The sequence below is a fragment of the Embiotoca jacksoni genome, unplaced genomic scaffold, assembly GCF_022577435.1.
Source record: "Embiotoca jacksoni isolate LCO1_2020_lvr unplaced genomic scaffold, fEmbJac1.0.p SCAF_31, whole genome shotgun sequence".
Taxonomy (NCBI): domain Eukaryota; kingdom Metazoa; phylum Chordata; class Actinopteri; family Embiotocidae; genus Embiotoca; species Embiotoca jacksoni.
Window position 1 is genome coordinate 5,089,871 of NW_027185383.1, and position 24,419 is coordinate 5,114,289.

Consider the following 24,419-nt stretch of genomic DNA (forward strand, 5'->3'; position numbering starts at 1 on the left):
AAAAAGGGCAACAGGTTTGTGTTAGGGAGTCCTAAGTAGTAAAATGCATGTGTTTCTCCTGCATATTTCAATGATTGTACAAACTTAAACATAAATATGAACGATTAATAATAATAAAAAAGAAACTCAATAACAGTAAATTTAGTAGAACTCTGATTTCAATACAAGTATTTTACCAAACAGTGTGTTACATGTTCGGAGGCTTTGCATGGTATGCAGCCCATGTAGTTGACTGTCTGCTCAAGGCAGGCCGGGAGGTGCTAAGGCGTTAGGGGACAGCAGCCATGTGACCGTGGTTGCAGGGATTGGTTTAGTGCAGATGTGACATCAGCAAGCCTCCCACTCTCTCCCTCCCTCCTCCCCTCTCTCTCCCGGTGTCTCTCTACCTCTCTCTGCCGCTCTCTCTCTGTGGCTGTCCGTGTTTTTTTTCCTCTCCTCTTCCTTTCCTCAGCATCCCCCCTCTCAGAGATGGCGTGTGTCGGTGCAGCTCGGGCGTTTGGGGCCTAACGCACGCACACCGAGAGGACCCCGCTTCCTTCGCACCGTATTCCTCGGGTATCTCTCGTCGCTGTGGTCCGCTGCCGTTTGAGCTCTCCAACCGCACCCCGCCTCCCTGTGCGGGTGTCTGGGAGTTGGGCCCCCCTCGGGGGTGGAGGAAATCAACATCGTTCTTCGCCGGGGAGCCGCACAGAATTAGCTATGCCCTGCCCAGGCATCTTTTGATTTTTCTCCATTTCTGTCCACCTGCACACCGGAGCGCAACGTAGGATGAAAATCTGCCACCATGATGCAAGGTAAATCATCTGTGCACTCCTGCTCCTCTTTAAATTTTCCACGTCTTTGCTCCTCCGCGTCCTCCTCCTGCCCTCTTGTGTCCTGCTGGGCCATTAAAGCCCCTGAATCGCGAGATGTGATCTGTCATGCTGTGTGGACCTCTGGAACAACATGACCAGTGTGACTGTGTGTGTGTGTGTGTGTGTGTGTGTGTGTGTGTGTGTGTGTGTGACAGATTTATAGAAATGCAGCTGTGATGATTGGGAACGTGTGTGAGATGTGTAAAGGAAGACCTGACATTCACAGCAGCTTAGTGATGTCCTTGTGTTTGTGTGTGTTTTAACATGTGACTGTGCACCTCTTTGCATCTGTGTGTGTGTGTGTGTGTGTGAGTGTGAGTGAGAGAGCATGCTCAGGTTAAAGCTCTCTTTAGGTCTACGTCCTTTTAATGTATATTTAAGGAAAGATGTGAGCAAATCCAGGAAGCTGCACTCATTCACACCTCTGCTGTTGTTGAAAAAGGCCAATAGGAACAGTGTTATTTAAGCCACAAAGCATTAAGTGCCTGCATAACATGAACTGCAGGCTGCTGTATTAAAGTTATAAGGTAAAGTCGATTACAAACTATGATGGAGGATCTAAATCATAGATATAACCCTGCCTGACAGATGCTGGGCCTTTACCATCCATTTATGCCGACGTGGTAATGGAAGGTGGCTATTATTAGCAAAGGGCCTGCAGTCAGCCTGCCATCATATTGTACTCAGTTCACAAGCTTGAGGAAACCCACACATGTCACACACTCTTCGTGGCCTTTGTTAGCTACACGTGCATTGCTGATTATACAGTCTAGGCAGTCAGATGTAGTTTAGTGACATTCAGTGTTATTTGGGCTTAAACGTGGCTGCACTGACAGCCTTCTTGTTGATGAGGCATGTGGGTTTGTCATCTCTGGGACAAATAATTGCAGCATCTCAGAAATATGGTTTATAACCTGAAACTGCTTTGACAACAACACAATTATCTCTGTTCAAATTACCCATTTATGAACTCGAAGTTGATACTCTCAGGGCCGTATGGTTAGTTTGACATATTTCATCCACTTTATATTACTGTTGGTCCTTTTTCCCCGAGCGTGGCACAAGGTATTAGATTGATAGTGAGAAGGCCAGGACTGTATAAAAATCCCCTTGCCAAAACCTTGAGACCTCCTTGAGAACAGGGTATCCATCGCTGGTAACATTCAGAAAGAGGAAAGAGCGTACAAGGCATCATCTGAAAAGTCAAGTGAGAGGGCGCGTGGGGAGGCAGGGCATCCTAGAAAGGGCAGAAGTCTGATGTAAACCAGTGTAATTCACTGGTATCAATAGGTGATGGTGATGTGCTCTGTGTTTGTTTGCCAACTCCTAGTACAATGTTAAAGTAGCTCTGCCTTTGCAAACTATAAAATAAGAAATATTGATCAAAGGTTAAAAGATGGAGTTAAAATGAGGTTTAACTGTAGCTCGGTGTCCTACAGAAAGCCTGTTCCAAGCTTTGGTCAGATACTTTCTTCTTTATTTGAAATCTTCTCTCCATCACTGGCAGCTGACACACAGTGTTGTTAAGCTGGCATCATTGCTATGGTCGAGGTAGGCGTGCAAAGAACCACCAGAGTAAAATTCACACCTATGAGCAACAGGCAACCTAGCACAGATAATTAATTGACAGTTTGTTTTAGGAATTTAAAAATCTTTTGGGACACATTCCTCTGAAGCAGTGAGAGAAGCTGTTGTTTGATTTGTTTTGATGTTTACTGGAAACTCCTTTGTCGTAGATTTGAGAGTCAGCTGCTGGAGGAAGTGACCTAATAGAGCTATGGATGTAAAACATCATTCTTTACCTTTTTAAAATTAATAGTTTTTCGAAGAAAAAGTCTTCCCGAGCTCTCATCGGCAGATGCAGTTTTTCTGTAATTAACCTTGTCAGCTGATGAAGGCCACCAGATGCAGCGGAAAGCATCGTCAGTTTGTAGATTTCTCCTTGAGCTTTCAGCCCCATCGTCTACTAATGAAGTGTGAGATGCAGCTGAAGGAATTCTATGCAGATGAAAGCTAACAGAGGTGACTGAAACCTCTGGATGAAATGTTGCAAGTGGACCTTTTGTTTTTTTTAAGGTTAGATGCCATGAAAAGGAGGACAGAATTGTAGCACATTTATACTGTACACACACACACACACACACACACACACACACACACACACACACACACACACACACACACACACACACACACACACACACACACACACACACAAGTACCTGGCGAATGGGAAGGTGTCATTTTTTTGTGTGAAGTTAATTGGATTTAAAACGTTCCTGTTTGATGACATTGATCTCATGTCTTAGATATTTCAGTGTTTCAGAAATCAATAGAATGAACAATAGAAACAAGACGTTTTATAGTTATAGTTAGTTTTAGCGTGTTAAAATAACAATCTCAAAGATTTTTATTTAATTAAAGCGATTATCACTGGACGAGGTAAAACATTTTCTAGTATTACAAACTGAACTAGCTGGGTGTCAGTGGTCACATTCATGGGTCAAATCACAAGCTGCACACAGTTAGTGGCTCGTTTTCCATCATCCAGCATTAGCTGTTCCACCACAGAGGGTCGGCAGAGCTCTCCCAACAGCCACAGCCCTGTACATCGCTCTTCAAATCACTCTTCCACTGGCTGATGTCATACAGGTGCCACTGTTTGGATCTTTTGGGAAAGATCAATCGGTGCCACCAGAACGACACAGAGATCGTTGCCATTGTAAATTTAAGATGAACGTTATACCACAGTGAAATGTCTTTAGACAAGGGGCTGCCGAGAAGTTTGGAAATCGATCTAAACAACTGTTAAACCAACATGTCTTGTATTCATCTTCTAAAAGCATGATAGCGTGCACCAGAAGCCCATATTTTGAAAGTGGACTGGACTAAAGTAAAGATTGGTGCATCACATCATGCCACACTGAAAAATGCTTAGCAGCAGTATTGTAAATGACATTATTTATAGTAGGCGGGGTAAAGTGTGAAGTCACCTCCAGTAGGTCAAGCAGAGGATTAGCAGAAATGCATTTAAAAACCGTGTTTCTTGAAGTGACATGAAGAAGACCCTGGCTCGACTATATTTACAGCTAAAATCATTAATTACTTTGATCCCTCTGTTTAACGAGGAAGGCTCTCCTCAGGCAAACTTTGTAAATGGGTTACAAAAACAACAATCCTGCTCCAATGCACAATGTGATCTGCATCACTATGCAATCAGTCAGTCTGACCGGACTGCTTGTGTTCGCTCGGTGTGTCATACAGTTGTAGTTGCATATCTGAGTCGGTATTAACTCTTTATGTTTTACTCCTTATCACAAAAGACACATGCAGGTTTGGACTACAGTAGTGAAGCGCTATCTCCACTGGTTAAAAGCCACGATGCAGGAATAGTGTTTGCTGTTGAGCAGTGCAGCTCGCTACTAATTCATCACGGGCCCTGACATGTCCTTCAGTAGGAGGAGAGCTTCCTCCCAGCTGAATGGCACTGAGCACCAGTACACTGGCTGCACGTTTGTAGTCTTCAATTAGTCTTATCAGGGTGTCAATGTGAGGGCGATGATTCAACAAATCAATATATATTTCTAGATTTTCAAGTAAGTTTTTCCAACTTGTACTCTGGATAAGACCATACGAGATTCAGTAATATGTTTATCAGAAGAGAAATTATCAGTGCAAAATGTCTGATTAGGGCATATGGGCCAGTTTAAAACACAGCATACGGATTATAAAAAGAGATGATGGGAAAAGCGTTACATGAACTGGCTCAGCTGCCTCTGAGAAGCACAAAATGTTCATCCACCCAACTGTCCATCACACGTGTCCCTGTTGCTCCTGCTTGGATTTGAGCATCAACTGTGCTCACGTCTCCTCTAAAACACTGTTATGCAAACCTGTCAGTTGTCTATTTTGGGCAAAACAAGTTCCACCACACAGCCAATACACGCACACACACAAAAGTCCCTCTGTGATTTATTTTGCCTGAAGTGAATTTGTGCTGTGATTTTCTTGCAATGTGGTTTATCAAACTGTCTTTTCTTTAATCAAAGGTAGCATTATACAGGAACACTACATGGAATCAAATCAAACATACCTTTGACTTGAGAGAAGCAGGTCAATAGGCTTCATTAAATTGAAGTCCAAAGAGAGGTCCACTGCTCTGTGTTCATTTTCAGTATTCAAAATCAGATGCTAATTATTTATTTTTAGCTAGTAAAGCAACATGTTTTTCTAAATGGCGTTGCTGCGTTCAAATGGGGTCGTATTTACCGTGTACATGAGAAGAGTCCATATGAACGGCCTCCTCTTCAGGTATTCACGACGTCGGTTCTCAGAATTTTCTCCAGTTCACGAGTTGTGACGTGTTTGCTGATGTTTACGGAAATGGCAGAAGCCAAGGAAGTACATTTTTTGTTAGATGTTAAATTGTAATTTTAGTCATGTAGAGTTTGTTTTCATAACTTGGAAAATAGTCTATGTCTGAGGAAATCTTAATCTTCCCAACGGCCTCATCTTTTCCCTCTGTGCCTTTGCATTTCCTCTATAACCGTATCCTGCTCTTGCAACCACGAGCTCTGGAGGTCCATTTGAATGCAGCACAAGACATGAAGGGAAATATCTCAATATTTTGTTGTTGGAAGAATTGCGAAGACATTTCTCCCAGACATTCATGGTTCCCAGAGAATGTGTCCGGCCAGCTTTGGTGCTCCTCTGACTTTTTGTTCAGTGCAGCAAACTGGCCAAAGGTTTTATCCAGTGGAATGTCACCCAGCTATTTATTTGTTTATTTATTTTTATTTATATATATATATATACATCACTGCTGACTAATACAGGAAAAGCTTTAGGTTTTCCACACGTTGCATTGTGCCTTTTTGTTTGGTTTCTCAGTCATCCTAACTTCAACTCTGCACGTTGCCAGCCGTCAGTGCCGCAGGGGTCTTGGCATTCAGCTTGGCTGACGGGATGCTGTAGTAGATCTCTCCTCGCTCTCCCTTGAATCTCGCTAATGAAGTGGACACATTGATCAACCTTTGCTTGTGTTTCTCCTCCACTTTACATAGTCAGGGAGGGGACACTTAGGGGGATTACATCATTACGCCGCTTCATCCAGATGTCTGGGACTTTGTTCCAAATTTATACGTTAATTTATATCGGTTTATTGGGCGTACTGTATTTCCTGTGTATCTAGTAGGATAGGTTCATTCTCAGGTTACTACACACCAGCCTATCACTCTGTATCCCTGTGTTATTTGCTTTTAAGTGCATTTTAATGACGAGACCGTTAACTTTATATTCGGCTCTAAAACTTTAAATGAATTCTTCATGATGTTGTTGTTGTTCTTCTCCCGCTCTGTCTACATCAGGACTGAAAAACCGAACCAGGAAAGCCCTCGGCTTACGAAAGAAAGACAGGGACACAGACGCAACGTGAGTTTGCCCAGACACTCGCTGGTAACACAATGATGGTGCAGGGACTTAAAAAAAATACACAACTCTGGAAACAGCTTGAGAATGTGGATAAAGAGGGCTGCCTATCAAACCAGTATACTGTTATGGTACTGGCCATAGTTCTTGTGGAAGTTACAATTAGACAATTATTTAATATTTTATTGTTTGAAATTGATATAAGGTTTAAAAAGACATTTATTTATATCATATCTCAGAATAATTTAAAAAACATAATTTTGGAATGGGTACCAAAATGCCAGTGTTGTAGTCCATTGCCCTGGGATCAAACGATTTAAAACAAGCCTCAGTCCCAGTTTTGAGACCACAGATGGAAAGAAGTAAATTATACTGACTAGGATAGACGTGTATACACTGCGCACTTACTTTTTCCTTCTCTTTACTTAAAGCAGGAGCTCACCTGACAAGGAAGGAACCGGAAGTGGAAAGAAGGGAAGTGTAAGTAAATTTTTGACCCCAGTGAAACTGTTTTGTCTTTTCTTTTTCCTGTTCTTTTCAGCTTTTCTGACAGTTTCTGTTTAACAGCAGTGTGGTGACTTGATAACGGGAAGGTTTAGAGTTTGTAATGGATTCATAGTGTGTTGCAGGCAGCTACGACAGCCTTTAAGGGATCATTCTTAACTCCGGCGCTCTTTGTTACTACCATTTCATCTGATTATAATTGCAATAAATTAACAATAATATTACTATTCATGGGAGTAATGGCAAGTTATAATTGACCAACTCACCTTTTAGGAATTTCTTTTATTTCTTCATTATTTCTTTTTGTAAATTAGAAATTTGCACTTTCCAATTTAAAACTTTCTTTACCTTATAAGATTACCCTCTTTTTATGATGGCATTTCCATTTTTGATGCTAGAAAAAAGCCAACGGGGCTCCCAATGGTTTCTATGGGGAGATTGACTGGGACAGATATGTAAGTATCAACAGCCTACGGCTTGTTTTTCTTGTCCTCATTCCTTTTCATGTTTTTTGACCGAGCAGAGACTCCGGCATAAAACGCTCGCCGCGCTGTTGCAATCAGTGTCGTGTGACGTGAGGTTTAAAATTACGGAGTAAACGGGGCGAATAGAGTGATAGCTGCGTATTCTGTGAGTCAGCAGGAGCTCGAGCCAGGAAGCTGAACGTCTCGGCCAAGACATCTGTGAAATCTAATCTACATTTACATGCAGTGCTGAGGAGGTTAGCGGTGCCACTGTTACAGTGCATGACGGGCTAAAAATGATCGTCACCTCTCTCCTCTCTCTTCTGCAGGCCTCTCCCGCCGTGGATGAGGAGGGCTTCAGCCTCCGGCCCGGTGAGGAGGGTGATGATATCCTTTCAGTGAGAAGAGGGAAGCGGCAGTCTTGGGACTGTTGCCTGCAAAACTATTGACCTGTTTGGCTGAGTGACTCATTGGTTGAGTGCTTCTCAGCATTAAATAGGCCAAATCAATAGTCCCTGCATGTGTATGTCAATGCAGTAGGAAAACTAAAGAATGGAGCAGGAGGGCAGCCAGAAAGAGCCACATTACATTTGGACTGGCTTTCTAGTTGTCACCATAGATGCTATATAGAAATGGACGTTGATCTGAAAAGTGAAGCCAATGTAGAAGTGTAATACCACTGAGGGCCACTAGGGGCTGGATCCGACAAACCTCCAAAAGCGTAAACCTTTCGACTCGTCATGACGGTGTCATTTGCTGATGTCACTACTCCAAGAGAGGTATGTTAGGGGGCGTGTCTGTTTGATTGACATGCCTGGGGTGCAGTCAGGTTTCCGGTGGAGGTGGGCGGGGCATAGTATCCTCTGGTTCTCAGTCAGATCCACCCCTAACTCCTCCCCAGCTCGTCCAAACATGAGCTGCGTTCTGAATTGTATGGTTTTTTTTTTTACTTTCAGTACATACTGCAGCGACCCGTACAAAGTATGTACTGTTGCAGTATGCATACTATTGGAATACACTACTTTTCCCTAAAAAATGCACCTTTAACTTTGACCCACCCTCACAATCCGTAGCGCAACATGTGAAGTAAAAAAAAAAAAAAAAAAAGGATGCAATTTGGAACGAGTCTCAGTCTATGTGATGTATCTAATGTATAGTGGGTCAGAACAGCCAGAGTAGCATGCTGGCCTGCTTACTGAAAAATACGACCGTATGCAGTAGGACATCCCGGTATTTTTTGCATATTGCATCCCACATACTGTGTATTGGGACATTCTAAGTGTTTTAATGGAATACTAAATGGTATGGCAGTATGGGTATTAGAACACAGATGGTCACTTTTGGTTCCAAAAAAACAAGATGGCGGCGGCCAAAATGCCAGACTCCAAGCTTCAACACGACGGTTCATCAAACGACGGGTGACGTCACAGTGGGTTACCTCAGGACAGCCACAGTTCCTATTAACCTCTAACAATCAGTTCAGTGGTATTTTATGTTGTTGCTCCCGCAGGTGTCAGCAGGGATATGAATTGGATTCATAGAGAGCGGGTGCGATGAAGACTTCCCCTGAGCAGCTGAGAGCAAGCAGGAGTGTCAGTTACAGCAGGTGTAATACTGTAAACTGGGACACAGCAGGCGGAGACACACAGCGGATGTCTCACTCTTTTTGCTGCAGCGTTGTTCTAACTCTAAATGCTGCAGACGGTCGTATCAATCTCCGTCTTTTGTATAATTTTATTGTACTTAATTCCACTTTGCCCTTGACAAGTGTTCACCAGCTTCCAAAGAAAGGCAGTTTTTCTCCTCCAGCGACTCGGAGGACGACGAGGACAGCAAGAAAAAGTTCAAAATCAAGATCAAGCCGCTGGTGTCGGACAGCGCCAAGTGTGTCCCTCCGTCTATGGATGAGCTAAAAGCCTCGGTGGGAGGCCTGGCGCTCTCTCCATCTCTGGTGAGCCCTGCTGATCAGCACTCTTGTTCTGCTGCACGAGTCTGAAGGATACCCTCACTAAATACACACACATGCTGTACAGTTATTTGTTTTATTTTTATCACTGTCTCACATCTGTTTAACTGTCTTTGTCTTTTCTTCTCACTTATCTGCTGTCCTCCTTGTAGAAGAGAAGTCCGGTAAGTCTGTCATGCACTCTCACACGTGTGTCACCACCAAGGCAGATTGCATGGCATGTGCTCACTTGGTGGAAATGCTTGGTAAAGTCCTATAAATTGTGTCCCCCTTTTTCCTGCATGCGATTTCTTCCCTTGTATGTTTAGATCTTGAGAAAACTTCCCTTTTTTTTTTTTTTCATTCTGTTTTTTTTCGTGTTTAGCTTTACTTAAACCTGTCGGGCAAAGCGCTCTGTTACATAATGCAAAGTAAACATAACACGCATCCAGCTGCCGACCTATTGATCACAGCAGAGCTTACATGCCAAGTGGCCGGCTATATTCTGCGCGTGTTGGTCATAGCTGACGCTCGTATTGTCTACATGGTGGTGTTATGGCTGGTGTTGCATTATCGAAGCTTTGCGGTTAAAGTAAAGAGATGCGGTGTGTGCAGTTTTAGTCGGTGTCCATTTGACTGATTTGTCACCCACTCTCTGACCCAGGTCTGTTCTCTCTTCCTTTTTGCTGGTCTCAGAGACGCAGTCCGGTGAGTTTCTCACTCCACCTGCTGGCTGTTTCAGAGCTGACAGCCTGAAAAACAGCTCTCTCAACTCTGCTGCCTGACCTGTTTTTAAAATTGTGCAGTGCAGGAAGCAAAATAAGAATAATCCAGCTCAGTTAACTGGGATTTAGTGTAGCAATTTAAACTCTTTATTTTCTGAAACAAGTGTATATATTTTTGATGCAAATCAACTTTACCTTATTTAATATATAAGATTTGTATGGGAAAGTACCGAGTTAAAACATCTCCATTTTCTCTGTAAAGTCACTTGATCTCAGAATTTTTTTTTTTTTTTACATCTTACATCAAGAGTTTCAAATTGGACATTTGTTTATGTTGTACACTTTCACAGAATATGATCAATATACTTAATTTGATCTTTTGTCTGGATCCCATTTTTTTACAGGGGCAGATAAAAAGGAATTTATCCTGTAAGTACACATCTATATGGAAATAGCTTTTTAAAATCTGTGTATCAGTGTTTTGATCTACTTTATTAAATGCTAACACTCTCAAAGCAACACTGCTAACATTATAAAGCTAAGCATTTGAAATATTTGCTCTGTTTGCCATCTTGTTTTTGTGTGTTACAACTGCAGCAGAGCACCAGTTGAGTTTTTGTTATGTTTTTCACAGGTGAGGAGATCGCCAGACCGAGACGCTCCACCCCCACACCGAGTCCTGCCCCGGAAACGCCAAGGTCTGTCATTCTTTTAGCAATATGGGATAAATGAAATATCCCTTCTATTAAGGCTGCATGTTCTTGTGTGAGGGTGGATCAAAAAGTTCTGATACTGTCACTGTAGCGCAAACCTGTTGTGCGGCTAAGCTCAGCATATTGACGTGAGCGGAGCAGGAGGAAGCAATAACCTTGGTGATTAAGTATACTAAGTTTTGTTGCTTCATCAACATCAGCACCCGAGTTACACACATTTTTGTGACTACTGGGAAAAGTGCATCTGCGATTTCACCTGAACCCTCAGCAGAGATCGCACATCAAAGTTTGAGTCAAAATTTTTCTTTGGAACAAAGAGATGTCACAGGAGCCAAATCAAGCGAGTTGGAGCGGTTGGAAGTGACGATATAGTTGTTGCAGTCGATAAACTCTGCTGTTTTCAACGTGCTGTGAGTGGGCGTATTGTTAGAGAATCCAAGTGCCACGACACCACAATTCAGGTTATTTGCACTGAATGTTTTCCTCCAGAGGCCTCAGAACTTTATTGTAGGCTTTGGTGTTGACAGTCTGACCTTGTAGGTCGAATTCACAACCCAGTGACTGTCAAGGACCTGGTTGCACTTTTGACCTGACATGTCTTTTGTGGCCTTGGACAGTGACGTTCTGCCCCTCTTGAAACACAAATGCCACTCAAAACACCTCTCCAGGCTCATTTCTTCATTACTGTAGATTTTCTGAGGCATCCCTGTTGCTCAGGTGCAGATGTTGATCAAGCGACAAAACTTGGAATACTTACTCACACACGTTATAGCTTCCGCATGCTCTGTGCACATCATGGTGCCGTGCTCAATTTAAACACGACAGGAAGTTTTTCATTCACACTCATACAGCTGCAAATGTGATATATATGTGCCTCAAACAACGTTGTGCATTATTTATGATCACTGTGTGTGTCTCCTTGCAGTGACAGGCTGTCGCAGAACGTTCCTGCCTTCTTTGGGCTGCCTTCAGAGAGCAAATATGCCAGATATGATGGTCTGTCCTCTCTCCGTAGGACATGACTTCACTTAAATTGACACACTTAATCAACAAAGGTGAATCTGATTGTTTCTTTTTCTTCATCCAGCGGTCCCTGCTGATTTTTGGGGAGATTCCAGACCGCGCTCAGAGTCGCAGCTGAGCAGAAGTTTCCCAACAGGAGGTGAGCGGACACGAGTGAACTATTTTATCTTTGTTGCACTAGTAGACACATACTATGTTTGCAGTAGTGCTGAACTGTTACCCCTTGTTTTAGCTCCTCCTCCGCTTCCTCCAAAAAACATTCCATCAAGAAGTCATTACGGCTATCCATTGGACTCTGCTGGTAAGTTTGTCTTTATAAAAATCATTGTATATCAACTATACAGTAAAAATCCAATGAGAGCTGTGATGTCAGTGCTCCACCTCACTCTTTGCAGCTGATCTACCCAATGGGAGGGCAGCGCGCAGCTCCGCCCCCATCTACCTGAACGTCCTCTCCCCCGCCTCCTACCGAGGCTCCCCGGCCCCCGACCTGGACGACGTGTTCGGCCCCATGGACAGCCCCCGGATGAGTGAGGACATTGTATCCCCCAGATGGGTCATTTTTAGTGACGACAGACCGCCGCCGCCCGACGAACCCGCTCCCCCTCCGCCACCGGACTCTCCTGCTCCGGACACGCCCTCGTCCACCCCCCTCCACCCCTTGCCTCTCTCCCGGACCCCCGCCTAACGAACCCCCGCCTTCACCTCCACCGTTCTCCCCCGGGTCTCCTCCTCCGTTCACGCCACCAGACTCGCCGCCCTCCATCGTGCTCGGTCCTCCTCCTCCAGATGAACCGGCCCCTCCCCTGCCCCCTGACTTCTCCCCCTCTAATTCCCCTCCTTTATGCCTCGATGAGGAGGCCATTGACGAGGAGGTGCTGCAGTTCGCGGAGTACTGCTCCTCCCCGGCCCCCATCAGCCCCGTGCCTCCTCTGCCAGCGGAGCGGAGGTCCCCTCGAGGCACTTCTCCCCTGGTCCTGGTGGGCGTGGGGGGGAAGAGGACTCCAGAGGGTGCGTACCTGAGAGATGATATACCCGACTTCGTGGGCTCTCCCAGAGAACTGACACCGAGCTTCAGGGGCACGCCGCCTCCTCTCCCTCCAACCACCTACAGGTCTATCATGTCTTCCCCGGGGCCCTACTCAGGCAGCAGTGAGTACTCTGGTGTCTTTGAAAACGGTTACAGTTGCCACTTTGGGGTGATAAGTATGATTGAAGGGTCAAATTCTTTCTTCTTTAAATTTGGTTTGTTTGGAAAAAAAAAATTAGAGTGATGTTGCCAGCAGTGCCACCAAAAAAAACAACCAAAAAACACGTCGAGATTCAAAGTGTAGGAAAATAAAGATGATTTTACTTACTGTTTATTTATTACAATAACAAAACAATTAAAGGAAAACATTCATCATTACCTTTTCATGCCACCGCCAGAGGCCATTTGGCCGTGTTCTGCAACAGCTGCAGCTTCCTCAGACGCCTTAATTTGAAAAATCTTTACCGATGAGTGTGGAAAGCATCCAGTATTTCATACTTATTTTTTGGACCCTTTTGAGTGTATCAATGCAGGTACTTGTAGTGCACTGCATGTTTCCAGACTTGTCAGTGAGAACGCACTCATTCACTCAGAATAGTGAGTGTTAGTATTTAAGTACACCATTTGGAACACAGAATATGTTTTCAGGTTGTCCATCCGTCCCATTCTTGTGAACGAGATAAAACAAGGACACCTTAAGGGAATTTCTTCACATTTGGCACAAACGTTCACTTGGTCCAAAAGCTGAACTGATTAGATTTTGTCATTTAAAGATTAAAAGTCAAGGTCACTGTTACCAATTCTGGTGAACGTGATATCTTAGACATAAAATGTGTTTTGCCAATTTTGAATAGATCGAATTAGTATTGTGACTGTAAAATAACAGTCCTTATTTTTAAAACTACCCATTTTTCTTTGATGTAGCATTTAACAATTTTAGCAGCAGATCCTGTTCCTCCAGAAACTCTGAAATGGGGACAGACACGGGTAGATACTGTGTTTCAGGGCACCATGTTGAGAGTACAATATGTTTACGTACAATTATACAAATGTATTTTAACGGCAGTTTATAGTTTTTATAATTTCAATGGCAGTTGCCTAAAAGGTTTAGATAGTTTTCTTTTACATTTACAGTATACATTTTGTATCAACAGATATACGTTGTACAAGAATTAAGTTTGCATGAATCAGAAGCACAACATTGGATTTCATCCCAGAACCAGACAGATAATGTCCACTCTTGTTTCTTTTTGCTTCTAAAAAAGCATGAAAAGTGAAGAGTAATATCACAGTTCATCACACAGATAAACACAGCTTTGCTGTGGTCATAAAAGTGAACAGCCCAAAGCAAAGTGGCTGCTAATGTTGGAGTTACTGTTGAATAAAAGTCTCTGTGATCTGAAGGCCGTGCTAACCACAGATACTGATATGTACCACAGGCCCCTCATCTCCAGCTCGTCCTACCACGCCTCAGTCTCGAGGCAGCCCCGTCCCTCCACCTCCTCCTCCTCGTCCGTCCTCGAGACCAAAGCTGCCGCCGGGGAAACCAATCACAGACCTGGTAGATGTCAAAAGTCCTTCCTTTTCTCCGACTGTCTGTTGTTTTTTATCTCTCCTTGGATGTGACATTTTGTTTAAATGTTCAAATAAGGCAAAACTAATTATTAATTCAGTGTTAAGGTTAAAATAAACCCATCTTCCTTTTGTCTCCTTCACTTGTGTGCTGTGTTTTCACTCTAATCACGGTTTGTCTTGTTGTTTTCTGTCTCCAGAATCGGCCGTTCAGTCCGCCGGTTTCGGGCAGCCCCCCTCCTTTCGCCCCGCTGGCCCGAGCGGAGAGCTCTTCCTCTATCTCCTCCGTTACCTCTCACAGTGCAGCATCCACTCCCACCTTAGGAAGGGACCTCAACATGTCCACCACAGGTATACGTCCATCAAGTCCACAGTCTCCCCTTTAGTGTTAAACCGCACATCTCTGTCTTAGTCGACACGTTGTCTGTCTCCTCATCGTCGTGTCCTTGCCTCACTGTCTTGTCCCTCTCCATGATTCTCTCCTCCTCATGTCTCTGCTCGCTCAGAGGCCTCACAGCCTCTGGTATGGTTTGACCACGGCAGGTTTTATTTAGCTTTTGAAGGTGAGTTGAGCCACAATGCTGCTGTAGTGCCACTAGTGCATGGATCAGAAACACCTGTTTATTTACCTGCTGTGTTCACAAGAGTATTGCTGCCCATCACATCCCACGTCCTTCTCACTCACTTAGAATCCAGAATCCAGCTTTGCTTCTCTTTTTTTTATCCCATCCTGTCCTCTGTGTACAACCTGAGACTTGACTTTTAAGCCAACAGGGTATAACTGAGGAGAAGTGGCTCACATGGGGAGGTTTTTAAAGTATCTTTTGTGTTTATGTTTGCTTCAGGATGCTCCAGAGGACCCAGTCCACTCACCATGGGGCCCCAGGATACTCTGCCAGTGGCAGCTGCCTTCACAGAAACCATCAATGCCTACTTCAAAGGCGCTGACCCCAGCAAGTAGGCCTCCATTACAAATATTGATTGATGCTATGATGCAAACCTGATGGAACAGAGTCAGTTTTTATTTCCAAGTAGCTTGTTGAAGAACTTGTACTACTGCTAATATAGTCAGACAGAGGAAACTATTTTAAAGCTACAGGGAAAATACAATCTTTTGCATCTAAAGTTTAAATGAACCTGTGAGTGTGTGTTTTTCTTCAGTTTCCTTTCACTCTGTCCCAGATGTGTTGTGAAGATCACCGGGGAGATGGTGCTGTCCTTCCCCGCTGGCATAACCAGACATTTTGCGAGCCACCCAACTCAACCCATCCTCACCTTTAGCATCAGCAACTACAACCGACTGGAGCAGGTCCTCCCTAACCCACAGCTGCTGTGCTGGTAAGAATAAAAGTACAGGAAAACACGTACAATAGAGCTGCAACCCTTTGTTTTTGTGATACATACAAAAGTGTCATGGTTCATGTTGCTTGATGCTGAGATTGCCTGAATCCAAAGATTTCTCTCATCCTTTAGTGATTCCACAACAGACAGTGTAGACACCAAGGAGTTCTGGGTAAATATGCCAAACTTGATGAGCCATCTGAAGAAAGTGGCCGAACAGAAGCCTCAGGCGACGTACTACAATGTGGATATGATCAAATATCAGGTATCAAATATCCGTGTGTCAAGATATCCAGTATGTGTTAATCTGTCGTCTCCATTTAACTGTCTTCATCATCTTTTCCCTTCAGGTGTCGGCAGACGGGATCCAGTCCACTCCTCTGAACCTGGCTGTGAGTTGGCGAGGCGACGCCACCAACACAGACCTGAGAATAGACTACAAATACAACACCGAGGCCATGGCCGCCCCCGTGCCGCTGCACAACATCCAGTTCTTGGTTCCTGTGGACGGAGTCATAGCCAGACTACAGGCCATGATCCCACCTGCCACCTGGTGAGGACTCTTTACTCTTTAAGCCTGGTTCTACCTGGTCATACAGACCAGGGAAAGGGAACTGATGACTTGAACCTTATGGTGTGTTAAATTTATAACTTTCTGAAAGTTAGTTGTCATGGCAACAGCAAATGTGGGTTTTAGAGAACTATCCCAGCTCGTGGTTGGAAATGGGAAGTAAACAGCAGTTTCGTGCATCCAAATCTGCTTTAATATATCTGCAGTCTTGTAGACTACACGACACACCTCTAGTAATAACTAACCCTCACCCCTCCCCCTCCTAATCCCAACCCTAACCCTGACCCCCCCCCCTAACCCTAAACAAAGAGAGTGTGCCATGCAGTGGGCGTGTTGTGTTGCACTGTGTCCGCAGATTGACCTACTTGCACCATCCATCAAACCCACCTCCTGCAAGGAAAAACTCAAATTATACTAACACACATTATAAAGATGTCATCTGAACTGCATCATTTGTCTGGGACACCAGATTGTTGTAATTTATAGGACTACTAGAGGTCACCTAACTTCAAAAAGTATCTCTGGGTTGTAACAAGACGATTGTTCTTTGGAGGAGGACAGTCTCATTATTTACCACCAGTTTTAGGAGCTGCCTATATTGTACTCAGTTTGCATTAAATTGTGGAAAATATATACAGCTGCTGTATCAATGGCCAGTGCATATTAGATTTATGAACATATTTATTTGGTTTTGAGCTTCAGTGCACTCTGTGTGAACTATATTTCCTGCAGCTAACTGCACATCAACATCAACATGTTCTCTGTACATTTTCTCATAAAGGAATCCAGAGCAGCAGACGATACAGTGGAAACTACTAAGCCTGTCTCACAGGTCTGAAAATGGAGGCAAGTATTCGTTTTTCTCATGTTCATAGTTTAAAACTAATATCAATAACTTTATGTTTTGAGTCTTAAGTTTTTTAATATTTTTGAGAGTTCTGTCTTTATGCTACAAACTAAAAGGACATCATCTCTGTGTTGTGCAGGAGTAGGGGCACTCCTGGGCCGGTTCCAGATGATACAAGGTCCCTGTAAACCCTCACAGCTGGCGGTCCAGTTCACCAGCGAGGGAAGCACTCTGTCAGGGTGCGACATCCAGCTGGTCGGGACCGGCTACCGGCTATCATTGGTCAAGAAGAGATTTGCTGCAGGTCAGTTTGAGTGTCTGAAATGGTAGTCGACTGTCTTCATATTTAAACAAAAGTCCTTTTTGCTTTATTAACCTAAATAAACCGAAGTTTCACAGCTGAACTTCTCTCTCTAACATGTCCTGCTTTGTTTCACAGGGAAATATTTGGCGGATAATTAATGGACCTGTTTCTGAACAAAACCAAGAAAATCAATGGCTTTTGACTGTGAAGACTATGGATCCATCCCATGTTTAGTGCATTTGAAGATGTACCTTTAGCAACCGTTAGAATTAATGGATGAGATTTAACAGGATTACAGATCATAACATACAGATACGACTTTTAACACCATATTCAGTAGACTGACAGCTGCTGAGTTTATGCAAGTAAATACAAATCATTAGTTTGTGCACTTGGGGACACTTACGAACTTACATGGATTAAAATATAGGGAACCCCTGATTCTTTGTTCTTGTTGACTTTAAAAATAATTGTGGATTTCATATGGTGATCCAGCCTTATTCATTTGAGTTTGTTTTGTCGAACTGGTTGTCTCTGCAAATGCACTGTAAAAGATAATGTGAATAGATTCTATAATATGAAAACAATCTTAAATGAGGTGGAAAAGAATGGAAACGTGTAGTATAGGTTTGCTTTAAGTTGTAGGTTAAATGGTGATATCTGATTAACACTGCCATCTCAAATCAGATTTTTATGTGACGCTTTTTATTGCTGTCTTAGAAGTTATTCCTCTGTTCAGACAGCTTTGGAAACATCCCCTCTTATCACTCTTGTGATTAAAGGTGATTGGTCAGTGCGAAATGACCTGCAGCACTGGATGAGCATCAACACATTGAATCTGAAGCTGCTTTTTCGTATGGAATTATATATGAGCCTCAGTCCTGAGCACTTGATAGGACATTTTGGGTGTGGGAAAATATTTTCTGCTGGCATGCAAGTTGTATTTTCTCAAACAATTACTATCGTACACAAGACAATGTAATTTAAGCAAACAAAAAGATCTATTCTGTGCTCAATAAATCGATTTGCTTCCTTGCTACTATTGTCAGAAGTGCACACGACTCCAGATGAATGCTCGTGTTGCTCATTATCTGCTGGATGTGTTGATAGGCAACTTGGTTTGGTGATGAAGTCATTTTATAGGTGATACATGTTCCCATATTTTGACCTTTAGTGGACAAAAAAAAAGATACAACCGTTTTTAAAAGATTAATCAAACATGGTATGTAGCCAAAACAGTTGGTTGTGCTGTGCGCTGGCTCACCATTTTCCAGCGCTCCCCTTCATAGCAATCAATAATTCTACTACCAATCTGATTGGAGGCCAAACAGCCAATCAGAAATTACTCTCTGCAATTTCCCAGCTGGCTGAAATTGTGCCATAGAGATGTCATTATTGTGTACTTATGTGGCTAATAGCAAACACGGATGTATTTGTTGGGCACAAAAGCGAGTGAGTGAATAATTTTTCAACAAAAATACCATTTATGTGCTGCAGAAAAACTTCCTCTGTGCTCAGGACTGATGCAGATACACAATGCCATACGCCTTTAACACTGCTGACAACATTTTGCCCTCACCGGGTCAACAGAGCCGATACTGGCAGTAAATCAGTTATAGCAGTTTTAATCTGGTGAAGAACAAAAGCATTACATTACCACTATGGGCAAGTGCAATGTTGAGATACATCAAAGTTATCACATGACAGGACTTAGTTGCTATTTGTGGTGGTGTCTTATGGGTAAAATTGCATTAGGATAAGGTGGTACGAGTGTGAATAACAGAAGCTGCTACTTTCACAGGAACAGTTTGGCTGATGTCTTTTAGACATGATATTTGAAAGGCCCTTAAGATGTTAAAACACACACAGAGTCAGATGTGAGAGTGCCATACGTTGAGGGAAAGGACCTTTAAGTTTCCCAAGAAACATTGAAGGACCTGGGCTGACGATTGTAGGAGTTGTCTTTGATGCTGCTTAAAAACAATTGCTTTGACCATAATCTTTGATAGAGGTCTTTGGGACGATTACTGGGGACGTCACAGAGTAATGAAAGGTCTATCAAGAAGATGGCACTGTTTATGTCCCTGTGTTATTTCCCTCTTTTTCCACCATGTTGAATAAATGTTTTATCATTTTCTAATAGCAATATTAAAAAAAAAAAAAACTTATGTGTAAAAAGTGTACATAAAAAAAGCTATGTTTCAAATATTTCTCTGGGCATATGGATGTGTCTGTGACTGTCTCTTGGTTTATTGATGTCAGCACTCATAATGCATTCGGTTCTACGTATCGACACATAACACTCTCTTCATCTCGTGTTTTACATGCGGGTTTCTCGTACAAAAAAAAAAAAGTGTTACTGTTGATGAATAACTCCAAACGGTGCCGCATGAAATCTGCATTTTGTCCATCACCAGTCTTATCAATGCAATACCAAGTTATCCATTTCAATAAGGTCATGATGCGTGTGTTATTGTGTATGTGTGCTCTGAGAGGAGACTTTTTGCCTTTCACTTAAGGCTCCGCTCTATGTTTTTGCTGTTGATGCACCTTCTGAAACTCATTGTCAATAAATCTGGCATGTGTTCATTGATATAACCCATTCCATGCATCTAATATAGGTGTTTCTCCTGTGTTTGACCTGCGCACAAAACACACCTTGAATTCTGTTCATGAAACAATGCATCGCTTCATGCCACATGTAACATGTTCATATGTGTTTGAACATCACATTTTAGAGAATGTTTTAATGTGTTGACTCACAGTTTGGGCCCGGGGTAACATTTCATATAGAAAAAAGAGACGTGGTTCTTTCAGTTGAGTAAGAGCGTTTCACTTTTTTTTTTCTCCAGTTAACGATGCTTATGATTTTCTTTGCCTTATTTTTGAACACACACTAATATTCCAATATCAGAGGTTTTCTGTAAGTTTATTTTTTCTACAACTTGTTGGCTGTATTCTTTCACTGCATTAGAATCAGAATATGCAAACATTTCATGTAAATTTACCATCCAAAGATTTTCAAAGTAAATATATGAAAAAAAAATCAATATAATGTAATACCTGTTTTACTTGGTAATAAAGAAGAGGAAATATGAGACATTCATCTCCCTCTCATTTGTTCAAAGATATAACAGTACCCTTTGTGCACATGAGCCACATTTTGAATTTGACATCTTCCTATGTAAATAACTCCATTGGGTTTTCACTGTTTTATTCTGTATACTTTTATTATTTGCCATGCTTTACTTTAAAGTTTCACACGACTTCAAATAGAAGTCTTCAGACTTCAGACAATTATGGGGACAAAATATTAGTGAATGAGAAACAATCTCACCATGAGGTTTACTTGGTCAACTTTTTTTTAAATCAGTGCTGGCCTAAAAGCTGATGTTTAATGTTCTTGAGGTGCTCTGAAAAAACAAGTAAAGGCAATATGTGCAATTCCATGAAAATATGGAAAACTTCATGCTGATGAAAATTGTGTAATATGACTGAAAGCTCTGCAGCTGCAATTAATATAGACCTTGATGTGAGATTGTTTCTCAACTGCTGTTTCTGTGGTCAAGAATGAATCCTGAACGTCATGTAGTTTAAAAAAAAAAAAAAAAAAAAAGGAGCTATCCAGCATATCTTACAGCTTTTAACAGCAGATGGAGTAATGATGTAGAAAAATTAAATGAAACAGAGATGACATCTGAGCTATCTCCATGACAATCTGCTAAACATTGTTGAAGACTGGAGATGTTGTCAAAACTCGAATATAGTAAATGGTCTTTGGTTTAAGAGGATTTTTTTTCCCATCAAACTACAAAGAATTCACTCGAGGGGACTCATCACTGTTGCTTACTGTTATTATAATGAGGAAATATATATATATATATATATATATATATATATATATATATATATATATATAAACGTATTTAGGCTCTTCATAGGATAATAACTTCTAACTTTTTATTAAAAAAAAAAAAGTACCCATATGGTAAACACTTTTGTACCCACACCTTTGACATGGAAGACCCGTCCCTTCAAATGATCCTGGAACATTTACTACAAATTAATCATCTTGTAGTTATGGAGCATTTAAATTCACCTCACGAGATTTCAGTAGGAAGCTCTCGCGTGATGAAGGCTGAAATCCCTCCCACCAACTGACCGGGAAGTTGATGGTTGCCACGACAACGCCAGGCTCCGCTCTACTGAAGACGCCCTAAAAGCGGTAAAAACGTTGTTAAATTTAGCTCTAATATCTTCTTATGACCCATTTTGGCACTCAAAACTCTACTTTTTATTTTCTTCAGTAAGCCACTACTCGGCATCCAGTGAGAACTAATACAAAAAAAAAAAAAAAAGATCGCTTTCCTACCGAGACAACACTTTCAGGTTAACGTAGCTTGCAAAAAAACGTGTATTCTTCCTTTAAAGTGTGTCGTATTTTCACTGCAAAAGTATTTCGAGTTAGTTTTTGTTATCAAGACATAACTTACAGTACTGTGAAGAAGTTTCAGGCGCTTTTTGCTTCAGGTTTTACTGTTAACTTCGTTTGTGTGGGGGTAAACAATACTTAACACTCGTCATGGCAGTATTTTCTGCTGCATCTCAAAGTATTATAAACGACTATATATATATCTATATATACTTCTATTTTGAACAAATATAATATGTTTAGGGTTTTGAGCAAGCTCGAGAGAGAGAGAGAGAGGAGAAGCTGTCATGTCTGACATCCTTAAAGACAAATTGTCAAGAAAGGAGAAGAGGATTGGCAGGATGTCTATAGAAGGAAGCCATGGATCCAGAGGCACAATTGGAAAGACTAAGGAGTGAGTAGACTATGTAAATAATACCAGCCGATACCCACCTTTTATAAGGCATCTTATTTATTACTTGGACTAGGTTATGACTCATATTCAGAAAGTATTCCTGATAAAACATGTTTGAGAAGTTTTTGCCGAGCCCTTTTTAAATCAGTGATTACGTGGAGGTCAGTCAATCGCATCGTGCCCCTCTCCGGCCGCGTCCCTCATCCCGATCGTGTCTTTCAGCTCTGTGTGTGCTATGTTATGCATAGAAGAAGCAGGACACCACGATGACCACGCTCAGATGGGTGTAAAAATGGAGAACAGCTACCAGATGGGTGAGATAACATTCACCTTCATGAAAACACTCCGCATCACCACCGACTACAAATACAACAGCTTAATTCAAAACTTGGGTTCATTTAGTGCATCAAAAATCTCATACTAATATAATTTTATTTGGTTTTGAATAATTTCAGTACATCAAACTTACTACAGTAGTGATTTTTTTTTAGGTGAACGTTTTCCCTCAAAACACTAAAGCTAAATATATGTTATTGTGGGATGGGACCGAGGGCAGAAACATTTAAAAATAGCACATATTTTGATGTAGCTTTAAGCACTTAAAGAAATCTCAGTTTTTCAATTGATACATCATAATGTTTTACTAACATAAGCATCACACCAGAAACAAGTTTCATTCATTATGGAATTGTTGTTTTTGTTCTTTGGACCACAGGACCTGGCAAACGCTTCCCTGTCCCTGCTGTTACCGACATACTGAACGAGGTACTCACCAGCTTCCTCAAAGAGAAGAAAAGTAACATAAGGTCTCAGAAAATGTCAAGCGAAATAACTGAGGTAATTCAAAATAAAAGCATCTCTTTCTGCATTTATGCTACTCTCTCCAAATACATTTGAATTGATTCTTCCCAGGAAATAAAGGACCGGGTGAAGGAACTCATGATCCCCCGATATAAAATTGTCGTCCTGGTTTACGTCGGCCAGTTCACCGGGCAGAGCATGCAGATCAGCAGCCGCTGTCAGTGGGACGCAGCTAACGACACCTTCGCCTATTCCTCCTTCAAGAACAACTCTCTGTTTAGTGTGGCCTCTGTCTACGCTGTTTACGCTGAGTGAACATTAGACATGAACTGCCCTCTTATCATAACAGGACTCATTTCACGGATGTATTTCTGCTGTTTCTTCATCTCTGCTGTATATTTTGCAAGACATAAAGTGAAACAAGATTGTTTTAAACAAAATTCATGATGTTTTTTTTTTTTTTATTGTTTACTGAAATCACATCATCCTAACCTAACAATGTTTTGAAGATTATATTTTCAACTGTGAGAGACTGATGATGACCTCCTTGAGATGTTGTCCTCTAGCAGAGCACGGAGAGGTCGCTCGTTCGACACCCTTGTTCACAACACACTGATATTAACGCCTGGTTTTGGTCCCGCCGACGACGTTCCATCACTCTCATCTTTTGGAAGTCTGGCTCTCTGTCGACTGCCAACACATATCAGCGTTTGTTAGCTTAGACTTGTGATATTAACACCAAAGTTATAAAGGCACATTCAAGTGACTACTGACCCCCCGGCAAAGTTTCCTCTCCGCCCATCTGTCGTCTCCACCTGGATCCTCCACAGGTGAACACCACGGCCCGCACAAACGCTCGACCACACAGCCTCAGTGTCTTTGTGTTGCCCTGTGTCCGAACCTGTGCTGCACACAACATGCACAGCAGCATGACAAGCACAAGTAGGGGTCTCATGTTGTTTCATCTCGGAACACATCTGTCCGGATCAACCCTTATATGGAGAGTCTTCCAGTGAGTCACTCGGGTAATACCTGTGTAAATGCCGTGCATTATCTTCTGTAACCATCAGGTGCTTTTAACAACAGATGTCAGTCTGGTAAATCAGAATATGTGTGGGAATCTAGGCCATCGTGACGGTCATTGATCGACTACATTTTCGTGAATGTTAAAGAGGAAAAGATTGCTCTTTTATGTCTCAACTACAGGGCTTTTATTGCCATGGATGTTGCAAAGTGTTGCCTAATGGGCCGCTTGAAATGTCTGCCCTACAACAAACTGAGGCAATTGCTGTCTACGTAGCAACAGAGTGTTGTGTGTGGAAACTATCATGAACATAAATCAGTGATTCACAGAGAAGGCAGTTGCATTTACGAGTAAACTTGTTGTCAAATTGAACTGTCATGGAATAGGTTTGTCCTCAAAGTAGTCATTATCCATTCATAGATATCGAAGGTGGGACTCAGCATAGCAA

At 42.2% G+C, this 24,419-nt stretch overlaps 2 protein-coding genes across 3 annotated transcripts; both read left to right on the forward strand.

Moving 5' to 3' along the window:
* Positions 1-388: 388 nt before the first annotated feature.
* On the forward strand, positions 389-20,418 carry LOC138207298 (SH3-containing GRB2-like protein 3-interacting protein 1). The gene is given in 24 exon segments (XM_069164430.1): positions 389-794; positions 6,221-6,284; positions 6,716-6,761; positions 7,184-7,240; positions 7,579-7,636; positions 9,025-9,200; positions 9,368-9,379; positions 9,891-9,902; positions 10,324-10,348; positions 10,554-10,617; positions 11,558-11,628; positions 11,720-11,794; positions 11,888-11,956; positions 12,051-12,304; positions 12,306-12,807; positions 14,125-14,246; positions 14,458-14,608; positions 15,103-15,214; positions 15,440-15,595; positions 15,731-15,863; positions 15,949-16,151; positions 16,951-17,015; positions 17,156-17,320; positions 17,456-20,418. Coding segments are annotated over 24 exon segments (2,625 nt in total). The 5' UTR covers positions 389-784; the 3' UTR covers positions 17,479-20,418.
* Positions 20,419-21,500: 1,082 nt separating this feature from the next.
* LOC138207345 (dynein light chain Tctex-type 5-A-like) lies at positions 21,501-23,387 on the forward strand. 2 transcript variants are annotated; one of them, XM_069164506.1, is made up of 5 exons: positions 21,501-21,545; positions 21,996-22,146; positions 22,369-22,460; positions 22,862-22,983; positions 23,059-23,387. In XM_069164506.1, the coding sequence occupies exons 2-5, from the start codon at positions 22,040-22,042 to the stop codon at positions 23,260-23,262; spliced, it is 525 nt and encodes a 174-aa protein (XP_069020607.1). In that variant the 5' UTR covers positions 21,501-21,545; positions 21,996-22,039; the 3' UTR covers positions 23,263-23,387. The 2 variants fall into 2 exon arrangements, with proteins under 2 accessions (XP_069020607.1, XP_069020608.1); XM_069164507.1 differs by lacking the exon at positions 21,501-21,545 and having other exon boundaries at positions 22,012-22,146; positions 22,395-22,460.
* The last annotated feature ends 1,032 nt before the right edge of the window (positions 23,388-24,419 follow it).

What these genes read in the sequence shown, in the direction of transcription:
- LOC138207345 (XM_069164506.1), top strand. Translation starts at nt 22,040, where the DNA reads ATGTCTGACATCCTTAAAGACAAATTGTCAAGAAAGGAGAAGAGGATT. An exon ending in ACAATTGGAAAGACTAAGGA is followed by an intron (nt 22,147 to 22,368) that starts GTGAGTAGACTA and finishes CGTGTCTTTCAG; the next exon opens with CTCTGTGTGTGCTATGTTAT. An exon ending in TGTCAAGCGAAATAACTGAG is followed by an intron (nt 22,984 to 23,058) that starts GTAATTCAAAAT and finishes GATTCTTCCCAG; the next exon opens with GAAATAAAGGACCGGGTGAA.